This window comes from Filicampus tigris, chromosome 2 (genome assembly GCF_054856515.1).
Source record: "Filicampus tigris isolate MCC_2025a chromosome 2, RoL_Ftig_1.0, whole genome shotgun sequence".
In the NCBI taxonomy this organism is placed as follows: Eukaryota; Metazoa; Chordata; class Actinopteri; order Syngnathiformes; family Syngnathidae; genus Filicampus; species Filicampus tigris.
In genome coordinates this window covers 33408772-33435757 of record NC_141218.1, presented here as the reverse complement: position 1 = coordinate 33435757, position 26986 = coordinate 33408772, and the positions used below count along the sequence as shown (strand labels likewise).

Here is a 26986-nt window from a genome sequence, read left to right as displayed (position 1 = left end):
TAGCGATTATAAGATTTGTGTGTATGCGCGTGCGTGTGTAAGTGCTATCTGCAGTCTTTAATGTGCGTAGAGCTGTGAATAGCTGGATCCATCAAGAGAGCAAACGGACAAGTTCAACATGCAAGCGAAGGGTCAATGGCATTAGATCAGTGATTTCCAACCTTTATCGAGCCAAGGCACATATTTTAAGTCGGAAAAGTTACTAGGCACAGCACCAAACAAAAACGTCACAAAAAGGGAAGGGAACTTGTCAATTACATGATTTTTGCCATCTAAAAGAAGATAATTTATTTGTTCAGTCTGTCTCTACAAGTCATTGGCGTAGATGGATGGACAAAGATATGTTATTTGTTATGAATAAATACTCTTTTGGCCAATTAAGTGAAATTTGATAATTTCCTGCGGCACACTAATGTGCCCTGGCACAATAGTTGAGAATCACTGCATTAGATGGTGTCTGTCCTCTTTTGGATCAAAGACAGTCACCTCATCTTCACCTACAGAATTATGTTGTTTAAGACAAGTTTGCATTGAGATCATTGTTTGTTTATTTTTGAATGACATTATTTATCAATTAATCTGTAAATGGCATCATCATGAATAAATTACTCCAAGTTGGAATCTGCTCATAAGTGAATGTCCTTCTAACATTGCATGGTAAATAAACTCCAAACAATGACAATGACAAGAGGCTGAATTTATGACTGATGCGGAACATATTGTAAGTTCTTTACCTCAAATTTGAATGTCATCTTTGAAAAAAAAAAGTAAGCGCAAAGCATACTTGACCCCTGTGGCAAGTAAATACTACAATGCTTATAAAGCTGTGCATTCATGCTAAGCTGCCAAGTCTTGACTAGAGCAAAGTGACGACCAAGTCCTGTGACGTCACAGTTGGGCAAAATCTGGATGTCTTACAGAAAAAGACAAAAGAAAAAAATGTAATTTCATCCTTGACGGGTTGTCAGGCACTTCAGAGAGCCACATATTTGTAAACAAATAATTTAAAAGGTCTACTTTCCATAATATTTCCCACATAAATACGTTTCATTGTAGTTGTGACTTTACAAGTTAAAGAAGACACAGTGGCAGAGAGACGAATATCTTGATCAGTGCATATTAGTGATGTGACGGCATTGCATGTTACCTAAATTTCATTCGTGCAAAAATGCTGTGGGATTTGACGGCATATAACGGCATAGGTATAATATATTGCAGTGGTGCCCAACATTTTTTCCGCCACGCGTGGATTCCTGGAACGACTGATATTTTGCGGACAGGCAACCATAACCGGGCTGACAAACGTTCCTGCCCGTGCAATAAATGTGGGACGTATATGCTCTGCTACAACCATTAGACCTGCAAACATTCGTCATAGTGGGGGTCGGGAGGGGGGGCACACACCGTGCGGCATATTAATCACTGTGCTTTGATTACAGTGAAATATTTTTATGATCGTGAGAAGCCAAAATGGAAATCACAATGACATTTGGATGACTCACCCAATGTTCCTGCACCGTTCTTTGCACTTGAAAATACCTGTTCGTAGTAAAGTATGATTAGAACATTTGAGCATTATTTATTTTGTGCTCAATTACACCATCTTTACACTTTTTTTTGGTACACTACAGCAATAATACCATGAAGATATAGTACTCTAAGACTTTGATATTTTTGCATCCCTAGTGAATCGTGTCTCCCAATTACAGAATTTATTGTCACTTCACTTCTCTGCCTTAAAATAATGTTAGTCTACATCTCCTAACTTAAGTGCTCTCTTATTTCATGCCATTTGCAAGACAGTTGTGAAGGAAAGTAGAATTTCTTCAGGGATGTGAACTGTTGGTAAAACGTGCCAATTGACTGCACGTGAAAATGGCTGGTAATCTAAAAACAAAAAAACAGGCATTTTCTCAGAAAAAGTAGCTACCATTAAAAAGCTATTCGAGGCTTGGTTGTTGAGGCACCTTTTAAGACCATTGCCATTTACTTTCTGATTTTTACCCGCTATGAAGGAGCAAAAACAGTTCTGCGCACGTATGCATATCAAGAAAAAAATAATAATGTGCTGCAAACTGCCAAAGCGAAAAATACTTTGTTAATGGTTGCCCGGCACCTTGAAACTATTGGTTCTAGAAAAAAAAATGCAAGTTACAATTATAAAGGACCAAAATGTACTGAAGAATTAAACCGTACAGAGTGAGAGGACATCAACCAGCGTAAAGTTACTGCAGACAGACTTTGCCTGTCAAACTGCTAACAAGCACAAATTATTTTTTAATGACAGGCAGTACCATCCCACAAGAAAAGTGCCTACTCACAAACAATTACTTGTGTACACACAGACAGAGCAAATTACACACATTTGCCACCACACACTTCCATAATGACTCTTATCAGGGGAAGTACATTTAGTGTAATGGATGACTGCAAACTACGGCAGAGTATCAAACTAATGCATCCAGCCCCATGTGTAACTTATACATACCCCAAATGATGGGAGGCATTGCTTTATAGAGGCCCTCTTCGGCTTCCAGTCAGACAACAGCCTTCATTCCTTGTGTCAAAGACATGAAAAAATAAACATGACATTTGATGTAATTCTATTTATTTCCACAATTTTCGTCTCCCCTATCAATGCTCTCACCCTAATCACTAACCCTTTACAATCACTACAAATAGTGCAAAACCAAATTAAAAATAAAATAAAAAAATGCAAAGACATTGTCTGTATTGCAAATTATTACTCTTGTATAAATGTTGTGTAGTCATTACATTTCCCCTTATAAGCACGACATTTACACATACAGTATAGTAGAACAGTAATTTACTATAACTGGAGGGGCACATGCAATGGAAACATTGCTGTTAAATGGCCAATACAGACAAAGCACACAAGCAGCACGGACCCAATGAAAAATACATCCGAGGCAGTCCTGTATATATCCTCCACAGCAAATAAACTCACTGACCACATTATATACACTTAGGCAATTATTTAGAAATACAACAGCATTATACAAAAAAGAAAAAAAAAATCTACTTTTGCAGAAGATACATGCCCAGTTTGTTTGACACTGCCAGAAAGGCACAGTATGTGTTTGATATTGAGGTTGTCGGTCGGTCAAACGAAGAGGTGTTTGTAGTATTTTGACTACCTAACATTTGCATCACTTTTGATATAGGTCTTTAGTTCTTTGTTTGTACAGGTGTGCCCACGAGAGCAAAACAATTGAAATATGGTGTGAATGAGGACATTGATCTGATTAAAATGTGGCACAACATTGCCCCGCCACATTTGTCATAATATCAACATACCAAACATGTTGTTGGCTTTCTAGTTACGAACTAACTGAGATAGATTTTCATGTCTGTTGCAGACTCTCGCACCAATCCATCTTTCTTTGACTTCATGTAGATTGCTCTAGCACAGGACTAGGCCGGGCACTCGTGGGATTACATAGTGATTGGATGTTTCATGTGTCATCACTGCTTGTGGGATGTTAATTGTGTGGATTGACAGCCTGTGTGATGTAGCGCTAGATATGTGTGGCAAAATTCACAGTGTCAAAATGAGGGGGCATCTTTTCTTTGTTTGTCATTTTGCTGTTTTCGTGGTAGCTGGGTCTTTGAAAACGCATTTGTTGTAGACTAGTTTTGGATGTTACATTCCTTATGCTGGCTTCTTCATCTTCTTTACTCTCTCAGGCCTCCTGGAATTTTCTCCCGTCCTTCGATACTTCATCTCAGGTACGGTAACAACAAGGATATAGAGCTTGTGCTTAGAGAATAGAATTGTAGTAGAAATTGACCTTAGAACTTCGTATTTGTAGTAAATAAATAGTTTATTGTCCTTTCTTCTTTTTAAGTGGGAGGAAGGCTACCAAAGAAGAAGGCAACTGGTAATATTCACTGATGTAATGTATGCTTTGGTTCAATGCAGTTGATTAGAAGCTTGGCAAGCTCTAGCTAGATGTAGAGTAATTTTGTTTACTGTGGCAGTGTATCGAAATAAGTTCATTTTACCACTCCCAAGTTTCCCGAGAGGCCCTCCCTCTGCATGCGTCTGCTCACTTCTTCCATTTTTTTTCTCCAAGCTTTCAAAGAGCAGATGAGAAGATCAAGCAGATGAATTTTATCACTTTAATTCTTCTCCCTCTGATTGCTCCTGATGAGTCACAGTTGACCGAGTCACGCAGCTGTGTGATTCTCGCGCGCTCACTCGTATAGTATGCCACCACCATGGCAGGCTCTTGTCGCCAGTCTCATCCCCCTTCTTTTTGGCCTTCCTCACAAACCGCTAATGAAATGAAACACAACTGGTTTTCCCTCTGATCCCTCCACCCCAACAGCTGATTGTGACAGATTGCATACACAATACTCTTTTAATTACTATAAAGTATAAATTGGTTGAGCATGCCTTTTCCCTTAATTGCTTTTTCTTCAGCTTGGATTTAATTGGGCTGCAGTACTTTGCTATTGATCTCCTTGATGCGCTTTAATTTGGATAATTTAATATATTTATTTTAGGTGAGACAAGTCCGTTTGTCTCAAATGGGCGAGTGAGGTGGGGACAGTATTAAGAAACACTGGCATTGCTGTCGACTGCATTTTATTCCGTTAATCCTGCCTGCCGAAATTTCCAGGTGAGATGTTTTGACCAGAAGGCAGTATCGCAGCTCCATGATCACAACACTTTGATCCACATCTTTTGGGTGCAAATGAGGAGACATAAAGTGAGGGAGCAAAAATATCTGAGATGCTCACAACAAGCCCGCAGACCACCACATGTAGTATTCCTTCCAGCAGCTCTTTGCAGTGTGTGGCTGATTCATGCTGTGTCATCTCTCCTCTCCTGAGTGCATCAACAATAGCAATTCTCAGCCACCTCCTCCATAGTTTTATAATTAGTTTGCCTCTCTGCGTGTGATTGTACTTTGTAGATTTGTATGCCGGTTGGCGTGTTTGTTTGTGTAAGCACTTGTGTAAATGGCTCCATTTACCACTTTTACTGCATTTACCCACCTCAGTCTGTCACTCCACCTGTGTAACTGCTGTGTCTCACTCGTAGGAGGGAACTTCACCCTGGCTGAACTGGGAGTGTGCGATCAAACACCTGCTCCTCATCCCGCCGCTGTCCCCTACTGTCCTGAACTGGGCCTTCTCCAAAGGGGTTATTCCCTCAGCGCCGGCTCCGATGCAGACTCTGATCCAGATGGCCCCCTGTCACCGGACAGAGCCATTCAGCTTTGGGCCGGAGGAGGAACGGTCAAGTCCCGTCGCAGCTCCGGAGTGTCCAGCCACGAGAACTCTGCTCTGACCCTCACCGACTCTGACAATGACAAGTCTGACGACGAATCTGGTAGGACACCTAGATGGGCTGTTAAGATAACATGAAGACAGAACCTGATCAGAGGACACTTAAATAACACTTAAAGGAATTATGCCAAACGCTTGAAATAGTCATCCCAGTAGCATGACACTAATAAAACTAGCATCGTTATGTAATATTAACTCTACTCTTATCACGCTTTATAAGGTTCAATTCAATACAATCCAATATGATTTAATTAACACAGCTACATTGACAACTATAAAAACCCTGTCCTCCAGCTAACACTGTCAGAGATGGAATTATTGATTAACAACATGTTTATTGTTGGTTTGTATCGTTAGTTTAGGCCTCTTTTGCACTAAAGTTGATGGGTATCATGAGCTAGGCCATTGTGTCGCTGAGACCTTTGTCCTGGCTCTGCATCTTCCTATCCATCTCCACCCTTGCACACTTACCAGTTGAAACCAGTAAAGACCGTGGAGTCATACATTGTCACCTGGGGTTTTTAAACCCATTGCAATTCCATCGGCCCACGGGTGGGTTTTCGCGTTGCGCACGCGGGACGTTTGCTATATACAGAACAACTACAAAGCATTCCTGGGCATGTTATAAATGGTTAGAAAACGGAGTTTCTTCAGATTGGAATGATACCAAACATTATAAGATACAATCATATCTGCAGGCTCGGCGAGCATTTAAGTCAAAACAATCGCAAACACAAAATAAATATGGAAGTCACCATTTCAGCTTCATAAATATCAGATACAATTTCATAATCCATCAAAAATTATCATATTACGTCGACAAGAGTCCAGTAAAAGTATTCCAGTAATATAGTCAGTCCACATCCATAACATCCATGAAGCCACGTTATTAGCTGCTGCAACTGTTACATGTTGCCATCAGATATAGCATATTTTGTACATATTTTCCATCGTAGATTGAGTTAGCTTCGATGGATTTAGTCACACGAGATTTCTAAACATAGGCTGGACCTTATTGTTTGATTGATTGCTTACTTGAACCAATAAAGTAATGTTTCCTGTCTTTTTCGGTCTACAACAGCCAATGAATGTAATAGTACCACCCCTGCATATCGACGATTCGTCAGTTGTGTTTGCTTTGACAACCAAACTTGCTAAGCTTGCTGGTGATTGACACATTCAACGGCCAATGAAATTCTTTAAAAAAAAAATCCATGGAAACTCTTTTGAACAAAAACAAACACTGTGCGTAACTTGTGCAACACACACTTTCAAAGCCGCCGGCAGCGACGCCAGGCCGTGCGTCAGAGCGCACGTGATATTGCGTCACCTTCTTTGATTTTTTTTTAGTTTTTTTTAAATCTGGATGCAGGATAAGATAGCCCCAAGTCTTACTTTTCATTAGAACTCATGATAATTTTTGTATGTTGAAGCATTCCAGAATAACAGCCTTTTCCCCTACGAATGTGAACGTGGTTGCAATTGGATCACCCAAATGGCACACTTTTGGTTCGCCTGGACATCTCCTTAGTAAAACTTGTGTAAAATGCTCATTTTCTGTCGTATTATTGTCAAATTTGAAGTGGAATTGGAGAAGCCGTTGAGCTGTAATCCTGTTTTGTTATTTAGTCCACCACCCTACTACATAATTTTCCAGGCAGATTTTGGGGGAAAAAAAAAAATAGACAAACATAAAATCCGCCTTCTTTCATGTATTCAAACTTACATAATTCAATGCCAGTAGCACTTAAAAAGATTTTCAACAACATTTATTGATTTTTTTTTTTTTTCTTCAATTTAAGTGCAAATATATAAATGAAAGTATGGTTTGCTTGTATAAACAAACGAGTTAACTTGCTATGCACTGCTTGGAGTAAAATGCCAATTTTGACAGCATAACAGACATGCTATTCATCTATACATTTAGATCTTTGTCTGGAGCCTTTTTTTATTTTGTTTTTAAAGTCATATTTACATATAGTAAGTTAAAGTAATTTGCTTCTGATAAATTATAAATTTAATATGCTGATTGGGTCAAACTAATTTAAATGTTGACTGTTAAATACATACATTACGTAATCTATACAACACTTCCAAATTACTGTAGGCCATATATAAACTGTATTACAATATAATAACCAATAATATGTTTGCAAATTGGCGGCACGGTGGTCGACTGGTTAGCACGTCTGCCTCACAGTTCAGAGGTCGTGGGTTCGATCCCGGCTCCGGCCTCCCTGTGTGGAGTTTGCATGTTCTCCCCGTGCCTGCGTGGGTTTTCTCCGGGCACTCCGGTTTCCTCCCACATTCCAAAAACATGCATGGTAAGTTGATTGGATACTCTAAATTGGCCCTAGGTGTGATTGTGAGTGCGGATGTTTGTCTCTGTGTGCCCTGCGATTGGCTGGCAACCAGTTCAGGGTTTCCCCCGCCTACTGCCCGAAGACAGCTGGGATAGGCTCCAGCACGCCCCGCGACCCTTGTGAGGAGAAGCGGTACAGATAATGGATGGATGGATGTTTGCAAATTGCATTTGAAGCAATTTGAAACAAAAATGAACACAAAAAATGTGACTTCATATTATAGACTACACAAGAAATTTAACTTACGTCACAGTAACAATATTTAGCATGGTTTCTATTTTTGTGCTAGTAAAAGTAGTGTATATTTGCATAAGATATGTTATTTAAAATAAATCCCTCATGCCAATTGCGAGTCTGTGCCCTAAACATTTGGAAGCCTTGTCCGGGCAATAGATTCTGTTATCTTTTTGTGTCTCTCCGATGTTGATGTTGGGTGGGGGTTGCTGCGTACAGTAATTCAACGACGATTTTGCGTTGCGGACAACGCCAAATCTAACTCTGTGTTTTCTTGCTTCGGTGTATTATAACATCATCGTAAACCAAATGATGGTTGAATAGATTTGGTGTGTTGCCGGTGGATGCAGAGACAAGTTGCATTTTATACGTCTTTGCTCGCCATCTTCCACGGCAAGCCCAACATGTAACCAAATAAATGATTTAGACTTGCCTTGCTTCTTTACAAGTCGTTCCTGTGGCGGGTCTTGTGCCATTTTTAGGTCTGTTACTCTGTTAAAACGTTGAGTAGGAGCGTGGCGGGCTGGCTGGCTGGCTAGCTAGCTAGCTTGGAGAGGGCGGCGTGGTGGAGTAACTCGTGTGCGCATGCCTCAAAACAACTCAAAATTAGTATTAATAATTGTTTTTTTACGATCATGCCAATTTTGTAATCGTAGAGTGTAATAATCGAAATCGTAATTGAATATCGATTAATTGCACAGCCCTAGCGAGCCACAATGTTTCAGTCTGATGTAGAACTGCACTGCATCACACCGTGTATTTAGTATTTGTATATGTTTTTAGTATTTTTACACTGACCATTTACTGTATCGTTAGCACTTGTGGAGTGCATATCTCAACCAAGGCTAACTAAGAACAAAAGGAAAACAAATTGGAGCAAGGTTAAGGCTTCATTAAGTTAAGGTTCCATTGATGCCATCATTACTGAATATGAATCAATACATTCATGTACACGCACCTTTATCCAGATCCTCACCAAAACTAAAATGTGTTGCATCGCCCCTTGCGAAGCTTTGTCCAATTCCATAACACATTTTTTGCATTGTTCTGCAAGATGCTTCTCTACTATAATCTGGATAAATGTTTTCAACATGACTGCTGTGAAAAAATAGGTAGCCAAAACAACAAGGCTTTGATGTGGCCTAAACCTAAACAATAGTACACTATTGTTCATAAGATTGTTGGGAATATATGTTAATGCGTTTTTTTTTTTTCGCAAATCAAGATTCTCCTACAATCTCGTTCAATTTCACAGGGCTGCAGCAGAACATTTTTTTTCTACACACAGGTATCATGTAGCCACATGGTGTGATATTGCATTCCACTGTTATGATATCAGATGTACCACATGAACCATCGGCATCCTGTGAGTAACATACCGGGTCACGTTATAACGCCTTATTCAACCACTGCAGCTCTACCTTTCAAGCTTTCATCCGTCACACCCCAATAAGTAATTGTTGTGTTTTGCGTTGCATGGCCACAAACTCTCAAATCTGATAACAGGCTATGGGCTGGCATTTTGCATGTTTTCATGTAAAACAGTATTATGGCGGGTTACAGTTTATGCTGGTGGGTTGAATAGTTCATCTTTGGCGGATTGGTTTATGAGCTTCGTTTGAATCTTTATATCAAGTACAGACTCTATATGATATAAAACTGGATAGGATTTGTTGGTTGAGTCTATTTCTGCTGCACTGCATTACCCTTCTTCTCCCCCCCTCAGATTTGCTGAGAGCTCAGATTTTAGTGAGCCAAAACATAATTTTGTATTTTTAGATAAAAACTAAAATTGAGCATTTTTCAAGTGTTGCTTCCCAGCAGTGTAAGTTTGGAAAGTTCCCAGAGGGAATCATCTTCTTCCAGCAATGTTGTTTATTGCAAAGATCCAATTTCCATGTTAATCCTGAAGTAGTCGTAAACCGCCGCGTGAGATTCTCAGACGTGTCAATACAGGTTAATGAAAAGTGGATTGAAGAAACAAACAACAACCTAATTAATTACATTTTCATCAGCCGCCTGAACAGATGTGCTTAAACCTCTGTCTGACTGTTAGTCCTCCAAATCTGAGACTTGTGTCAGCTGATCAAACTGATCAACACCCATTAAACACACCATGAAACACCTTACCTGAGATGCACCTCTCATCCCAACGTTTGATAATTGGCTTGTGGTTAATTACCAAACTAATCTCACAACCACAACATGTGCTGCAGACGCTGCCCACGCTCGCTCTGTCAGCCTTTTGAGGCTTTTAAAATTAAGGTTTTAATATGGCAGCAAATAATGACGATCAGCTGCTAGCCTTATCATGTGAATCTGTTTTATTGTTGGGATGAAACCTTTTTTTTTCTAGTACTTCAATAGTAGGGATAGAAGAAATAATTCATTCTTAGATGCATTGTGATGCTGATGTAAACAGTTGTGAATCACTTCATCTTCCCATAATCAAATATGAAATAACATAATGCTGGTGGAATGAAAAAAGAGAAGTGCATACTGTACGCATTCTTGTCCATGCACACCAGTCAATCCACTGCATAGCTGAAAGCAGAGCAGCCTCCGCTAAAGATGATTTTGTTTTTTCTATAGGGGAGCAAATTAATACTAACTGTAACTGGGTAGTAACTGGCTATGGACTCCTAGAAGGCAGCAACATCATTTTCAATACATGAATAAAGGTGTGTTTCAAGACAAAAAAAAAGTGCACAACTAAAAAAAAAAAAAATGAAATAAACACAGCTGATGTTGAAACACGTCACATGAATCGGCCGTTCGTCAACCGCGTGATGTGATGCAAAACCTGCCAAAGGAGAATGTATGACCACATGCACTGAACTTGTGCTTAGTCGGTCTGTCCAAGGTAGACCCTTCACACGTCAGTGACGTCACCTTGCAGTGTGATGAGCATCTCTTTGTCAGAACTGTGAGAACTGTGTTGGGAAATTTTCATTTCGTCAGCGTTTGGCAATGCAACAATTTGTTGACAAATGTTACATTCTTATTAGGGATCAAATGGTTCACAGATTACTTACACCCAGTGACTATATAGAATTTGAAATGTTTAGTATTATTGTTTAAATTATTGTTTCTGCTATATATTTATTGCATTTGTGCCGTGAGTGTGTGTGTGCAGCCCCTTAAAGGAACAAGCGGTAAAGTAATGCATAATGGTTTTGTTAGTGTGGTTCTCTGTGTTCTAAAGTCACATTTTTAAACCGCCCCAGCGTCCTGTTTTTTTTTTTTTTTTTTAATTTTCCTTCATAAACAAGGTTTTGCACAGTAAAAGTGCTTACCTTCAATGATCGATAGCTGCGTAGAGACGGAAAAGTAAGCAAGTACTGTTCTCACTTGCGCTAGGCAGTTGACTCAAGATGCGTTCCATGACCACTCACACAGTAGAACATCTCAAACATCCATAGAAATACTTATTCAATGCGCCAAACACAAACAGCAATGGCTAGTACATGAGCACATTACAGGGGATACGCAGAAACATTTTGGAATTTATTTGGCACACCAAACTCAGAAGAGCCACATGTCACCTCAAGTTGGGATACAATTTTTTTAACTACTTTGCCACAACACGGAAGGTTGGATAATGGTGAGCGCATTGACTTGTTTAAGCCTGTATCCCACTGAGCGGCGAGGGTTGGCGAGTGCTTGCGCGCAGTCCGAATGTTGATTTTTCAACAGAGTTCGTTCAAGTTCGCAAACGGTCACAAAGGTATTCGCCGGACGTGCGCCAACAGTTTTAACGGTTGGAAACAGCTTTTCTTGCCACCAAGTAATTTTGAACCTGTTCAAAAATTTGTTGTGATAGGAAAAAATGTTTGCGACTGTTAAAACTGTTGGCGAAGATCTTTGCAACCGTTTTCGGTACGGACCCTGGATAGAATAGATTTCTGAAAAAAAATGAAATTTCGTATGTATAATGCACCATGGGTTTCTGATTGAAAATAAAGGGAAGCTTACTTACATTTTTAGAGGCTTATGGTAGGCAGGTCCAGTGGCTTCTAGCTTAGGGCTCGAGAACTCGAGAGATCAGGCAGAGAGGAAGCCAGATAAAAGTGAGGGCTGTGCGTGAGTGTGTCTGATAAAGCCCCTTGCAAAGCTACTTAGTCGCTTTGAGAAATGAGAAACACCGCACCTCTGCTCCTGCATCTTGGTCCAAACATAACATCTGACACTGATGGCACCTCAAAGTGCTCAGAAGTACGATTCGACTCCCGCAGGCCTAAATAATATGACTGTTTATGTGTTTCCTCTTTTTCCCTGGCTACAGGTATGTGTGGGTGTAAATCTTGCTCATATGTGTGTGTTGGGGTGTGGGTGTGGGTGCGGGTGTGTGTGTGTGAAGCGGGAGCTACAAGAGTGTCAAAATAGCAGGGGGAGGATCTGAGACTCTAATAATAGATATTGACTGAGGCAGACAGAGAAACATCATAAACACATGCTAACAAATCAAAAAGATGGTGATGTGCCAAAACGCCAAGCTGCACTTCTCTCATCTCACAGCGTCTCTAATAAGCTTCCAAAGTCTTGCTTCCTCTTCTCCTCTTCTTCATCACCTCCCCCACCTCCCTTTTTCATCTTCCAAGCTTCCTCCTCTGTCTTCTTTTGTCTCACGCTGTGTGTCTCACCAGCAACTGTCAGTGCAGCACGCTGGCATGACTGACAAGTGTCAGTTAAAAGGTCTAGGTTTCCCCTCAAGGCGGGCGTCTTCGTGTGGTTGAATGCGCATGTGTGCGCTATTGTAGCTCTTGGGTACCAAAATAGAAACAATGACAGATATCAGGTAAATAGCTCTTTGTGTTTGTGCTTTTGCCAGTCTTTGTTGTTCGCAGGACACCTGACTGTACGTTACAAACTAGATGTTGCCATGCAGCTTGCTTGAGGTTATGTATGATTGACATTTTTATTTTACTTGTATTAGCAAATGATGTGACAAAGCGACAAATGTGTTGTGGAGGATGAAATCGAGAAATAGCGCCTCAAACGGCAACAATTGCATTATACTGTATAGGCACACACACACACACACAGACACAGACACACTCACACACAAAATGCGAGCTGAACAACAGTCAAAATGAATGTCCAATATTGTTTCTTCAACAATCAACTGTAGCATTTGCACCAAATGTCAACCTGATGTGACTGAATCAAAGTATTCAGTAAATTCACACATACAAATCCATTTTATATACATGTGACTTACATCTTATCAACTCGAAAGTCTATCCTATACTCCATCAACGGCTCTAATTTGGTGGTGGTTTGCTTTTTTGCAGAAAGCATGACTAGAAGGCTTAACAGTTTTGAAGGCCTGGCAAGGCCCAGCATGTGTACATGTCAAATGTTGAATATTTAATTAAATAAATCCCACACTGTGTCAGGATGAAAAGCTGCTTTTTTTTCCCCCTTGGGGGGTGAATTGAGCTGCATGATTTCAGTTCAAACAAAATGACATTAGGAACTTCTTCCCATATTAAATGTATTCTAGCGGGTTAGTCGTGTACTATTTTTGAATGTTTTCATGCAAGGTGTAGGATAAAACCTGTGTCGATAACAAATTAAAGAGTGTGATCTGCAAGACAGAAACAAGATATCAGTCAAGTGTCAGGTGCCTTTGCCAGTCTCAACACAATTAACACCAAAAATACTGTAATGTACACCTACTTTGAAGAGGAAGAACTAAATTAAGTGGTTTAGAGAACTTTGTTTTATATAAGTAGTGATTCCTAGTGATAAGGCCTGGAGATATCCGCTCTGTATATATATATATAAATTATACTTTTTATATTATATATATCTATATATATCTCTATATATATATATATCTCTCTCTCTCTCTCTCTATATATATATATATATATATATATATATATATATATATATATATATATATTTTTTTTTTTAAAATATATATATATATATATATATATATATATATATATATATATATATATATATATACAAAAATTATACTTTTTATATTATATATTATATTTATATTATATATATATACATATAATAATAATAGGCCTAACAATAACAACAACAATAATTATAACAACTGACACAGCAAACTTGCTTTTAGGCTAAGTTGCATTTACACAACTTCTCAGGCAGCAACATGCGGTAAATTGGTAAACATGCCTCCACACAAACACAAAGTCATGTAGTCATTAATAGTCCAATTTGATCCTCTTAACAAGCTTCAAAACTTACCAAATTTTGCCCGCACATCAGGAAAAGCTGAACTTGCGATCCCATTAAAAAAACAAACCCCAAAACCCAAATTTGCACTCTAGCGCCCCCTAAGAAAAAAACTGACAAAACTGCCTATAACTCCCAGTAGGAATGTCATAAGCCGGTTTTACATGGAGGCTTTTTAGCCATTCGGAATGATTACATTCCGAGAAAGCTCTCTGGTCATCTGTTTACATGACGTGACGTGATCTATTCTGATTGGCTGTTTACTTGTTCCACCCTGTTAATCAAATCAGCCAACACAGCTGAGTTTATATGGAGCATTTACTGCATTTTCATTTGTATTGGTCATTCGGATCCTTTCTATTTGGAATACATGGCTCCATGTAAACCCAGCTACAGACTGTATAGACACATGAAGCTGTACACAAATACTGTACCTAAATTTCATACATTGACAATTCCCAGCTAAATTCAACAGGAAGTTTGCAATTCCCCCTTCAAGGTAAAAGTTGGGTCAAAAAAGTTGCCTGTTTTCAAACATTAGCTCCTCCGATGGTTTATCTACTCTGGTCAAGAACCACGCTTCGTACTGATGTCCACAATCGTTTTCCATTCTGGAACTTGGATTTTTTGAGTCAGACAGTGCTTTTTTATCTTCTGTGGCCGTGCTGCTGCTCGGACCCGTGTCATCCCTAGCCTGGCTGCTCCCACCACGACAGAAGAGATCTATCAGTTTTGTGCATTTGGCCGCTTTCTCTATTTTTTTTCTTGTCTGCCCTCTGTGTATCTGCACCACACATCTCCTTTTCTGGTGGTCTCTGTCTTTTGCAATTGCAAATGTCCTCTACCTTGCTTTTTTTTCCCAGAAAAATAACGTTCGCCGTCTGAGCGGCTGATCCAATCACGTTCAATAGAATAGACGCATGGATCAGTTAAAAATTGGGGGGGGCTTGGGGCGTTGCTCATATCCCCCCAACACAATGCAGTGACCCGGTCTGACGTTATACTCCGTGCTATCTGCCGCTGCGTAGGTCAACCGCAATATTACATTTCAAAATTTAAAAAAAATAAAGTTTGAACAGAAGAGGGTTCATGTGTTGACAATACCCACCAACCCTACGTCATCTATGCCACCGCTTGCACCTAACCAACCACATTTTAAGAGGATGATTTCAGCACTGGATTTCTGAGTTTAACCATGATTCACCCACACTGGACTTTAAGGACATTAAATATGGGACGGTACAGCAAAAGAAGAAAAAGGAAATATTGCTCAAGACTTAAAGGCAAAACAATTTATGTATTGGTGGGCCAAATGCATAAATGCGTAAATAGCAGCTTCATGACTGCAAACCTTTATCCCCCTTTATTAATAAAAAAACAGAACTTTATTCATCCCGGTGGCCACCGCAGTTGAGGGAGATCCGCGGGAACGGTCGGACAGCAGGACCGATTAGGAAGCGTCGCAGCCAGCGAGGATGGACCCCGACTGAGCTGCCGTTCACCCACTCCGCGGCTTTGACGTGGGTCAAGTGCTGCGTGCGGCGTACACACATTTTGGTCACCTCTTCATTTGTGTTTCTTCCGCGCGGCGCACTAGGAATTGAAATGTAGTACTGACATTTTAGAATCTGAACGATTCCGGGAGAACTGGAATGTTAGTGCCGGTTCCGGACTATAAGTCGCTCGTAGTACAAGTCGCACCAGCCATAAAATGCATAATAAAGGGGAAAAACATATATGAGCCATTCTACCGAATTAGTTGAAATTGCTGTCCCACAATGAAAATCAAATTTTAAGAAAACAATGTTCAGACCTTGCAAAACAATGTTCAGACCTTGCATATTTAGTAATATCGTGTTATGATCTATTTCACCACAGGGCATTAATTGAGATACTATTAAACTGAATGTATAAAAAGTAATCTTTTATATGTCACTTCCTATTGGGAGGTGGCTGTCTCTAACTCCTAAAATTTCAATTCATGAAAAAAAATGTAGAAGATTTTTGCCAATTTAAAAAATACTTTACTTTAATAGAACATTTTGGTTGCTTTTAAATGTATGGTGAAAGATTTACATTGATTTTGTCGATTATTTTAGAATTAGAAGTTTTTATGTAAAAAAAAACAGTCCCAACTTTTCACGTCACTACCAAAACGCAAAGAGTATTTGTCTGTAGGCAGGGCTTGGTTTTAGCCAGATCCCCAGAAATGTCACCAGTAAGAGACATTACCTTTATGTTCATCACTGGCCACATGGTGAGTAATTAGTTGGCAGCATTATTAAGTTATGAGCCCTCCAAAGTCTGAAAATCAGCATGTTGTTTTAAGGACCGTCACTACCGAACACCTCATTTCGGCAATAAAATGAGCACTTTTGATTTTAATGCTAAATGTGCTGTTTTCTTTCTCCGTACACATGCTCAAAACTGTCTGTGGTAGCCACATTGTGCCTAGCATTGTTGACTATTGTTAACAACTATCACAAAACGTCACTACCGAAATGGTCACTACCGAAACGGTCAATGCCGAAACTACATAATGGTTTCGGTAGTGACAATATGATGTTTCTTTTTGAATAAACTAAGTTTTAAATAATACAATACATAGATACATATGTCATACATAGATCTTTCTGACTTTAACAATTTTCTATTCCATATTTTATCTTAATTTGAAGGGAAAAAATAAAACCGAAACAGTCACTACCGAAACATACAGAAATGTTTCGGTTGTGACATAATGGTTTCTTTAATGACAATATGATGATTATGTTTGAATAAAGTAAGTTTTACATAATATAATATATCCATCCATTATCTGTACCGCTTCTCCTCACAAGGGTCGCGGGGCGTGCTGGAGCCTATCCCAGCTGTCTTTGGGCAGTAGGCGGGGGACACCCTGAACTGGTTGCCAGCCAATCGCAGGGCACACAGAGACAAACATCCGCACTCACAATCACACCTAGGGCCAATTTAGAGTATCCAATCAACTTACCATGCATGTTTTTGGAATGTGGGAGGAAACCGGAGTGCCCGGAGAAAACCCACGCAGGCACGGGGAGAACATGCAAACTCCACACAGGGAGGCCGGAGCCGGGATCGAACCCGCGACCTCTGAACTGTGAGGCGGACGTGCTAACCAGTCGACCACCGTGCCGCCCATAATATAATATATATATATATATATATATATATATATATATATATATAAATATATATATATATGTCATGCATAGATCTTTCTGATTTTAGCAATATTCTATTTAATATTTTATCTTAATTTGAAGGGGAAAATCAAACCCAAACAGTTACTACCAAAACATACAGATAGGTTTCGGTAGTGACATAATGGTTTCGGTAGTGACAATATGATGTTTCTTTTTGAATAAAGTACGTTTTAAATAATATAATACATGGATACATTTGTCATACATAGATCTTTCTCATTTTAACAATATTCTATTTCATATTTTATCTTAATTTGAAGGGAAAAACACCAAAATGCCAAAAAGCCTAGCAGAGACAGAGTACAGGCGAAGGATTACAATGACCCAGTGAAATCTAAAGAATATTTAATAAAGGAAAAGAGAAAGAAATAAGAGATGGAAGGAAGAAGGAAAGCTGAAGTCTACCAATGAATTATCCAGCAAAGAGCAAAGGAAAGTCAGAAGAGCATGGAGTAACATACATACAGGGAAATGTATGTTGCAAAAATGTTTGTCATTCCAATTAAATTTTCATTTGGAAGGTGAAACCACAGTTTTTGAATGATAAAGAGCCCTGTGATGGACCGGTCCAGCGTGTACCCTGCTTTTGCCCTAAGTCCGCTGCGATCAACTCCAACCCCCTGTGACACAGAGTACAGCACAAAGCAGTAGAAATTTGAAAACAAATAATGGTTCATTAGTTATAATACACGTTAAAAGTTAAAATATAGCCAAACTAGTTAAGTGATTACAATGCTACCCTCACACAAAGTATTGTTGCCACAGCAGCAATAATATGGTCACATCTGAAATTTTGCAGTCACTACCGAAAAAACTGATGTTTTAACAAAAATAAGAATTATTGAATTATCAACCAACAATGATTCTTTAAGGGTATGTTTGTTTTAATTAATGATGACTTTTGAAGTCAATATGATCAACTTTCTACATTTTACAAAGGAAAATAGCATATACATTTTGATTTATTTTGGAAAAAGTCAAAATTTAGATTGATTTTGATGTCAAAACCATGTATATTAATTTATAAAAAATACTCTGTAGAGGGGGGAATGGAAGAAAATATGAATCGGCTAGTAGAATTATATTTATTCTTCTGTAATTGTGTGTTTCGGTAGTGACGCATTTTAGGGACAGGCAAGATATTAAGGAAAATCTAGAAAATACTATTTGAAAATTGACTGTAGTTTACTATATTTTTGCCCCTTAGATATGGTGCAACATGAAATAAAATACAAATTTCACACATTTTCCAACTCTGAATTTGAACCAATTAAGTAGAATGGCCCATATAAGTCGCACTAGAGTTTTAGTTCACATTTTGGGAGGAAATTGTGCGCTTAGTACACATCATTTCCACCGAGCTACGATGGTAACATTTAGCTAACATTCACACATGTAGCATACAAGAAAGTTACTGTAAGATAACTTTAAACTCACCAAAAGTATTTATGTATTCGGTCGTAATCATGTCTTCATCTCCTCTGTGCTCGGCTTCTTACGTGGGTGGCTGTATGATGCAATATCCCAGCCAGTGGCAGGCAACTGCCTGTTCGTGATTCTTGTTTAACCATCGCCTGTAAGTAACGTAGACAATTGTGTGGAATGAGCATGCAACATTTATATAGGAGCTGAATTGTGGATGATTGTACTGTGTTGTTGACGGAACATACTTATCGCTATCGCTAATGCTAATCGCGATTGCTAATCGTTAGTATCTTTGCCTGTTTGTGGTTCATTCTTTTTCAACCATCGTCTAAAAACTAACTTAGACAGTTGTTTGTAATGACATTTATATACAAGCTGAATTGTGGATGATTGTAGGTTGTTGACTGAACATACTAATCGTGATCGCTAATCGTTAGCAAAGGCTCATCTTGTTCATGTCTATGAAAATACATGTGTATGTAATGCATAAATAGTATTTTCTTTTTCTCGTGCAGTTTCTCAATATTAACAGGCAACTTCGCTGCACACCTGAAGTCTGTGAAGTTTGTTTGTGAGTGTTTAGCTGTTTGGATAAGCTGACTTCCTCGACTAGCAAGGCATTAGCAGTCAAATTGTATTTTCATCATACAATTTTAATTACTTATTTAACAAAACAGTGGACTTTAACCGTTTGAATTATTCATGCATTTTAATAGCTTTTAGGATGTATCGTATGTTTCTTTATGTGGGTTACAATAATGTGAAATGATATAGAAGTAAATGTCATGGCCCTGACAGTAATAATGTGTTAATAATTTCACACATACATCGCTCCAGAGTATAAGTCGCACCCTGGCCAAACTATGGAGAGAGAAAAAACGTGACTTATAGTCCGGGAAATACAGTAGTATTGGTGGGAGTGGGAATAATAATGATGATAATGATGATTATCATTATTGTTATTATCATTACTAACAACAATAACAATAAATAATAACAATAATAATACAAATGCCATGATGTGTTTAATTTATTTACTTCAATAATGGCCAAGTACATATAAGTTTTTAAATGAGTTGCAGGTCAAAGATTCCAAAGTTTTCCAGCGTTCCACTTTACTGCCAAGTATTGGATCTAGACACTTCACTTTTATAGCACCTTCCAGACACTATTAAAATAAAGCGAGTAGAACGTTGACTTGGCAGAGCTGATAGAAGTTCAATTTGTGGAAGCACCATAGTGAGACAAACAAATATGGGTGTGAAGAGCAGCATCAGGAGATTTCATTTTGCCAAAGTAGAGCCCGAGATTTACTGTCGTACTCTGCACTGCCTCATAAACTGTCCGTCTGGAAACACAAGCAAGAGAAAGGAGAGCTTGTAAATCCTCACAGTTGCGCATGATGGCCCCATTCAAACAGCATTGATCAGGAGGAAAAATGATTAAAACACGCATTAGATGAAATAAGGCCTAGCTTTGACATTGATTTACACCTGACGCCCAGAGCAGATTTTACAGCTGTGCTCCACAGTCCACTGCTTAGTGCTTGTATACCAGTTTCCATCTATATGCCCTGCATTTGTCTTTCATAAAACACAAGGCTGAATGTAATTCAGTTCAACATTGCTTTCTGTCAACAGGGGCAAATGTTCACTAATATTCCGGCAAAATGGCTCAATGCAGAAGTTAAGGAATATACTCCATATTTGCCCCAAAAACCTACCAGACAAAAATATTGGATTCATGCACATGAAAATCAGTTGTGTTTATTTTTGTTCATTTCAATAATCAGGGTACACGTTTCTTTGCCAGCTGCAATATATACATCGTGTAACCCATGGATGTGACTAGCCCAGGGGCGGCTAGCTCCGGTCCTCGAGGGCCGATATCCTGCATGTTTTAGATTTTTCCCATCCTCCAGCACACCTGATTCAGGCTTCTGCCGAGCATGCTGATCATTTGAATCAGGTGTGTTGGAGGAGGGAAACATATAAAACATGCAAGATAGCAGCCCTCGAGGACCGGAGTTTCCTACCCCTGGATCTCTCTAGCCCGCTATCATTCTCTTTAGGTGCTGAAGCCTGAAGCCTGCCTAAAGAAAATGATAGAGCCCCCCAGATTTTAGAGACCTTTATTTTTTCTTTTACTGTGTTCTTTTTAACAAGCTTGACATTTGTAAAAAAAAACAAAAAAACATATAGTACTAAGTTAAAACGTAGTATTTTAACACCAGAAATAAAGTACATCCCCCTTTTGCTTGAAAAATGGTTTGGTCCACGTCATCCTTCCCACAACTGCTTTGAAGCGCCAGTGGAGAAAGCTGTCTATTATCTTCCCATCATTAAGAATGAAAGCATGTGAATGTTGCTTTAACCAAGATATGTGACACGTTTCTTTACTACTCAATACCAAGACATTATTATCACTACAGGACACTTGTTTTTCTACTTCATTCACTGTTTAAACAAGTTGCTAGGTAGGAGTTAGCTCAAGTTTTTTTTCAAACTAGGAAATGTTACAGGTGGTCAGATGGACATGCCGCTGTCCTTTCTGATTGGAATGAGAGAAACAAGCTTATGCAATGTGAGTGTTTTAATATTAAAGCCTTTAGTGCTGCTATTGTCTAGCTAACTGACATGTCTGTGTGTGTGTGTGTGCGTGTGGGTTCATGTACGTGTGCAGACAGTCAGCTAGCTTCATGGAAATAAGATTGTTTTGAGCCAGATTCAGGTAAGAGTGTAGCTCACAAGGTCTATCCTTCTTGAACACAGATGTCAAACTCAAACACGGTACCCACGCGTCCTGAAAAAGCTGGGAAATGATTAATTAATTTTCCAGCCTTGGAAAACACATTTGAAAAAAGTCAAATGTCCTGGAAAATTATGTTTCCTCCATCTGTCTTGTGGGTGAATGCAACCGGGTTAAACAGACACGTTTGTCTGTTTTCAGCTGCCTTCACTGGTCAACAGTGAGCTGTAGTACTTTTCTGCTTCATCTCTGCTTCTACGGTAGCTGGCACAACGCCCCGCGCGACGTTACGAACCAATCAAATTGCATATTCTCTAAGAACAGTTCCGCTGCCCAGTGTTTCCATACAACTTTGATGATGGATTTACCGACTTTTCAGACCCATGTAAGGATTTATTTTCTCCAAAGACACGCCCAAACTGCCACATTTATGTTAAGAGTGTTGCTGTATCAAGTGTGAGGTTTTTCTCTCTCGCATTGTCTCCTCTGTTTGAGTGACAGAGTTGGATTGGGCTTGCCATCACTTTTTACTGTGTGCTCTGAGATGAAATACATCTCTGGTTTCAGTAGAGCCGCAGCGACCATGACGACGGTTTCAAGATAGTGACGGGTAACAGGTAGTCTTACTTGGCCACATTTCACTCAGCATTTCATACTTGCTCAATTGTACGACAGCAGAAATAGAAAATATGTGAATGAGAAAAATGGAAAAGTCCCACGAAGTCCTGGAAAATCATTTCAAGACAATAGAGGAAGCCCTTTCAAGGCTCGGGGCCAGATCTAACCCATCACATCATAGTATGTGGGCCACAAATGCAAAGTATGTGTATTAACTTCCTTTTTCTTTCTAAAATTGTTTTCTATTTCAAAAATGTTTAAATATAGCAAGCATTTTCTTACCAATCCCCTTAAAAGTAAAGGTAATAGTATTTATTTAATAATATACAGTATCTGGCTATTTGTTGTGTATTTGTAATATGAGGCCATCATTCGGGATTGGTACCATTCACTTTTGAACAAGTTCAATTCCAATTCTTGGGAATCTGGGAATCGATACGGGTACTCAACGGTACCAATTTAATGTACTTTTGTTCTGTTGTTTGTGGTAATAAATGTTACTTTATTCAACAGTAGAATCACAAAAAATTATTTTTCAATATGTAAAATTTGACAAATAAAAAAACATCCATCCATGCATTATCCATTCCGCTTATCCTCACAAGCATCGCGGGGGTAGTAGGCGGGGTACACTCTGAACTGGTTGCCAGCCAATCGCAGGGCACACAGACACAAACAGTCACACTCACAATCACACCTAGGGGCAAGTTGGAGTGTCCAATTAACCTACCACGCATGTTTTTGGAATGTGGGAGGAAACTAGAGCTCCCGGAGAAAACCCGTGCAGGCACGGGGAGAACATGCAAACTCCACGCAGGAAGGCCGGAACCGGATTCGAACCCACAAACTCCGCACCGTGAGGCGGACATGCTGACCAGTCGTTCACCGTGCCTCCCAGAACAAAACATCAATAAATTGAAACAAATGAGCCAGAGGATGGAATAAAAATAAAAGTATAACATTTTATAATTTACTCATTCACTGCCTGACATTTCGTTTAAAAAAAAAAAAAAAGAAATTCCTGGGATTAAAAGTCTGGACTGTGAAAAGTCAAAGATAGGTATTTGGCAGTGAACAAGATAATGAATGTACCCGACGTGGTATGTAATGGTCGCTACATTTTGGCCACACACCTTCGCTTTTTCACCCCTATGCAATTATATATATGGTCACCGGTAAGTATTGTTCTAAAACACAATGTATACTGTAACCATGGTCAAGCCGTACACTTTCCAGCATGATTCTATTCGGTGAGGAAAGACAGACCTTTCAGTGTCGGTGCTGGGCCTTGCTCCCCGCACGGATGAAAGGGAGCCGGCACCTCTCTCACAGCCCCGCACTGATTGTGAGGACCCGGTGACATTGCCAGCCACCGCAGGACCACAGCATCAAGAAGTCCACCACACTCAACTAACGCATGCAAGGAAGTGTGATGCTTCACCATCGCTACATTACTACAATATGCCATATCATATGTAATGTCTATTGGTACAAATGCATATATCTATATATATGGATCATCTTAGTTCGGAGCATCGGAGTTAGCATCTTAGTTTACTAGAGAGCAGAAATCTTAACCCATGAATTTGTAATATACCTTGTGCACATGTGTAATTATTCCTTAGGCTAAGTACCGGTAACTGCTTACTTACATGGACGTATCAGTGTCATCAGCGCATGTGCAAAAAAGCAAAGCAAGATTTATCCGCTTTTGTTTCGCCCCCCGGCCCAAAAAAAAAAAGGTGTCCGTGATTGATGCCGCCGCGGGAGAGATGCGAATGGCAGAGGCTTTTTAAGGATCATTAGCTGGCTAATTTACTATTCAAACCCGCTGTGGACACGCTTCAAACATGCTTCGAAATGCGCCACTATTACTTTGCTACTTACCCACATGCGTGTGATTACTTCCATTGCGAGCCTCAGGTTGGTTTGTCGTATTGTATAATTATTTGGGTCCAACAGACGGCCAGAAGTCGCGTCAACAAGTTACTTATTTATTTTGCACACTTCCCCTCCTTCACGGCCTTCAAAATAAAAGCATACCAGCAAACCACAACACACAGCAGGTTTGCTACGGCATATTTCTGAAAGTAGGGAAAACGCCAGATGAAGTGCATGAACTCCACCTTAATGTGCCACCATCATCCTTTAGTCAGTGCTGCGCGCAGCTTGAATATACTCATGGACACAAGTTTTAAAACAAGTCGGGGGGCGTCACTTCATAAAGCCAGCGACAACAATGGATATCGTGCCTGCTACAACCTTAAAGAGACCGAGATGACTAGAGACCTAGCGGCAACAGCACAATGCGTCGACGCGAGAGTAGAGAGAAGCCTAAAAAGAAGCCTTTCACTGAGTAGGCTGAGATGAAATTTGGCCGCCTCCCAACCATGTCAAATGCACGAGGCCCGATTAGTGGGCCGGACTAAAATCCACTTCCGGCCATGCTTAGTCCAGCTATTTTTTTAAATTTGTCACCCCCAACCCCTCCGCCCCAAAAATGGGCATCCGGCCGGGCCGGAGGGTCCGACCGGTCCGGCCCAGGGACGGACTGCCCAGCTCTGGTAGATAGAGAGATGTTGGGTTGGGGTGGTTGACATTGTTACTGGACACATAATATTTAAATGCTTTGGTCTATTTATCCACTGTGAAGTCAGACATTTATTGCCATGTTTCCAGTTGCCTTTTTTTTCTTTTTTTACATAATACGGCTGATTAAGCCGCACAATCCCTGTCCTCTAATTAGAAAAGCAAACAGACAGATACTAAGCTTTTAATTATCAGTGGCTTTTGTTTGGTGACTGCAGCAAATGTGTTTAAGATAAATAAATATGGTGCTGCTGGAAGTCTATCTGCTATTTCTTATTTTACCATGACAGTATTCTTCTTTCAACCCTCTAGACCACTCCCCAATCCTTACATTCTACCGTGATTGTCTTATACATGAAGAAATAACAATTATTTTGTTTATAATTTGATGACTTCATTATTCTTCATGTGCATTTAATAACTTTAATTACAATTTAAAAAATAATATAGCTGGCCAGCATTTTCATTAAGCATGTCACTAGATAACCGTCACGTGTGTCAACTTTGGACGAGACTGCACAATGATATCCACACATTGTTACGCTGCATCTATACTGTTAATCCTGATAGAATGAATCCGTGTCGTTTCCAGTCAGTACTAAAAAATAAGTCTCTCGAGTGAGATTCCACTTTTGATGTGAAAGTTGCAGCGCCGGATGGTCTTTTGGTGGCACAAAATACATTTTGGAGAACGAGTGGATCAGGAAGTGCATCAGACAGCACAACGTCTGCCATGTGGTTCACTTGCTACACACGCGTAGACAATGCTGTAATTAATATGTCCTTCTACCTTACGTGCCTGATGATCAGAGTGATGCCTTGGTCCGGTGTCTCAGCGGCTTCATTTACGAGCCCGGACTCTGCTGGCATAATGGACATAACGCTCACAACGCCACCTGCACCGGGATGGCAGAAGGCTTGAGAGAAAGCAGATCCTCCCTCTGGGAGTTAAACTAACATCCCACTTCTTCCTCATTAAAAATACTCGGCACAGCGTTTGCCTGCGTTTGTGTGTCTCATCTCCAACTGTAAATTGGAAAGTTTCACTGCACACATACGCATGCCTGCCTGTCCTTGTGCACACTGGGGGCTTGACATAACTTAGTGGACCTCCGGCTTCCCATTTTGAGGTATTAATGGTGAAACGGAATAATATTGTAAAGTTTGATAAATATCTGATGTTCACAATTTTGTGCCGAATCTCGTATTTGCCCAAATAATCCCCCTGGTTAATTTTAATGCACGGTGTCATGTTAGGAACGGATGTGATGTCAAGTCGTCGAGTGAGCCCTAATCCTTGCACCCACCAATTACTATTACTATTGAGTGATATGCCAGATCACTTGCCTTTAGATGTAAATCTGCCTTTTCTTATTTTTTTTCCGGGTAAAAGGTCTACCCAAATTTTTTTTTAAATCAATAAAATACTCCATTGCCAGCCAGGAAGCCGTGAGTGAGCACATCAGGGCCACCCGCTTCCTTATCCGACAACGAGAAGTCCCGGGATCCACTCGGCTGGTTAGACGGCCGTGGACGTGGCGTCGATTTATTCAGACGGGAAAGATATAACCTGACCCGCGTCAGAGAAGAAAGCGGAAGCCTTTGCATGCGGTGGCTCATTGTTTATTACGCGCTGCAGCACCGACCTCATCTGACACAGCAAAACAGGCGTCGTCAGTGACGGATTGACGGACCTTCCCTTAATATTGACTGTGGAAAATTAGGAGAATGACTCAGATGCGTCAGATTTTGACAAAGAAAATGCCATGTTGGAGAGATGCCACTACCTCACGGCTCTGCTCCTTGGGGGCAAGTATGACTGCCTCGACAAATAGGTTCTGTGAGCTATTATAAGATTGCTTTAACTAACAACTAGTTTTACCACAAATGTGTTTGGAATCAGTTTTTCTTGATAAAAACATATATATTTTTTCATTCAAACCACCGCGGATACAACTTTAATCAAGCGTAAGTACACTTTTTGAAAAAATGGTGGAATAACATGTCAGTGTGCACCTTGTTTGCTGTTTCTGGTCGACTCCTTGCAGATTTTTGCTTTTCATTATGGCATTGTTTTTCTTTGTGTTCTCCACATTGTCTTATGTGTTTCTATTGTCTGGATTGCACACGTTATTTCTCGTTGGACTCAACATGGACGTCAAGTGTAAAGAAGTGTATTTTCCAGCTCTTATTAATTTTTTTTCGAAGCTAAACTAATTAATTACGACCAATCAAGCCACA

At 39.8% G+C, this 26986-nt stretch overlaps 1 protein-coding gene across 9 annotated transcripts in view; it reads left to right on the top strand.

Annotated features, from left to right (window-relative positions):
- Positions 1-26986, top strand: part of tenm2a (teneurin transmembrane protein 2a) — a 274108-nt gene that overhangs the window by 98016 nt on the left and 149106 nt on the right. For 4 of the 9 annotated variants that reach the window (XM_086023691.1, XM_086023689.1, XM_086023690.1 and 1 more), the window contains exons 3-5: positions 3709-3750; positions 3870-3902; positions 5072-5362. The exons of 1 other annotated variant lie outside the window; for it this stretch is intronic. In XM_086023691.1, coding sequence (XP_085879817.1) covers positions 3709-3750; positions 3870-3902; positions 5072-5362 — 366 coding nt within the window. The remainder of the gene's footprint in view (positions 1-3708; positions 3751-3869; positions 3903-5071; positions 5363-26986) is intronic. 4 more of the 9 variants (XM_086023697.1, XM_086023696.1, XM_086023693.1 and 1 more) reach the window with 1 other exon arrangement.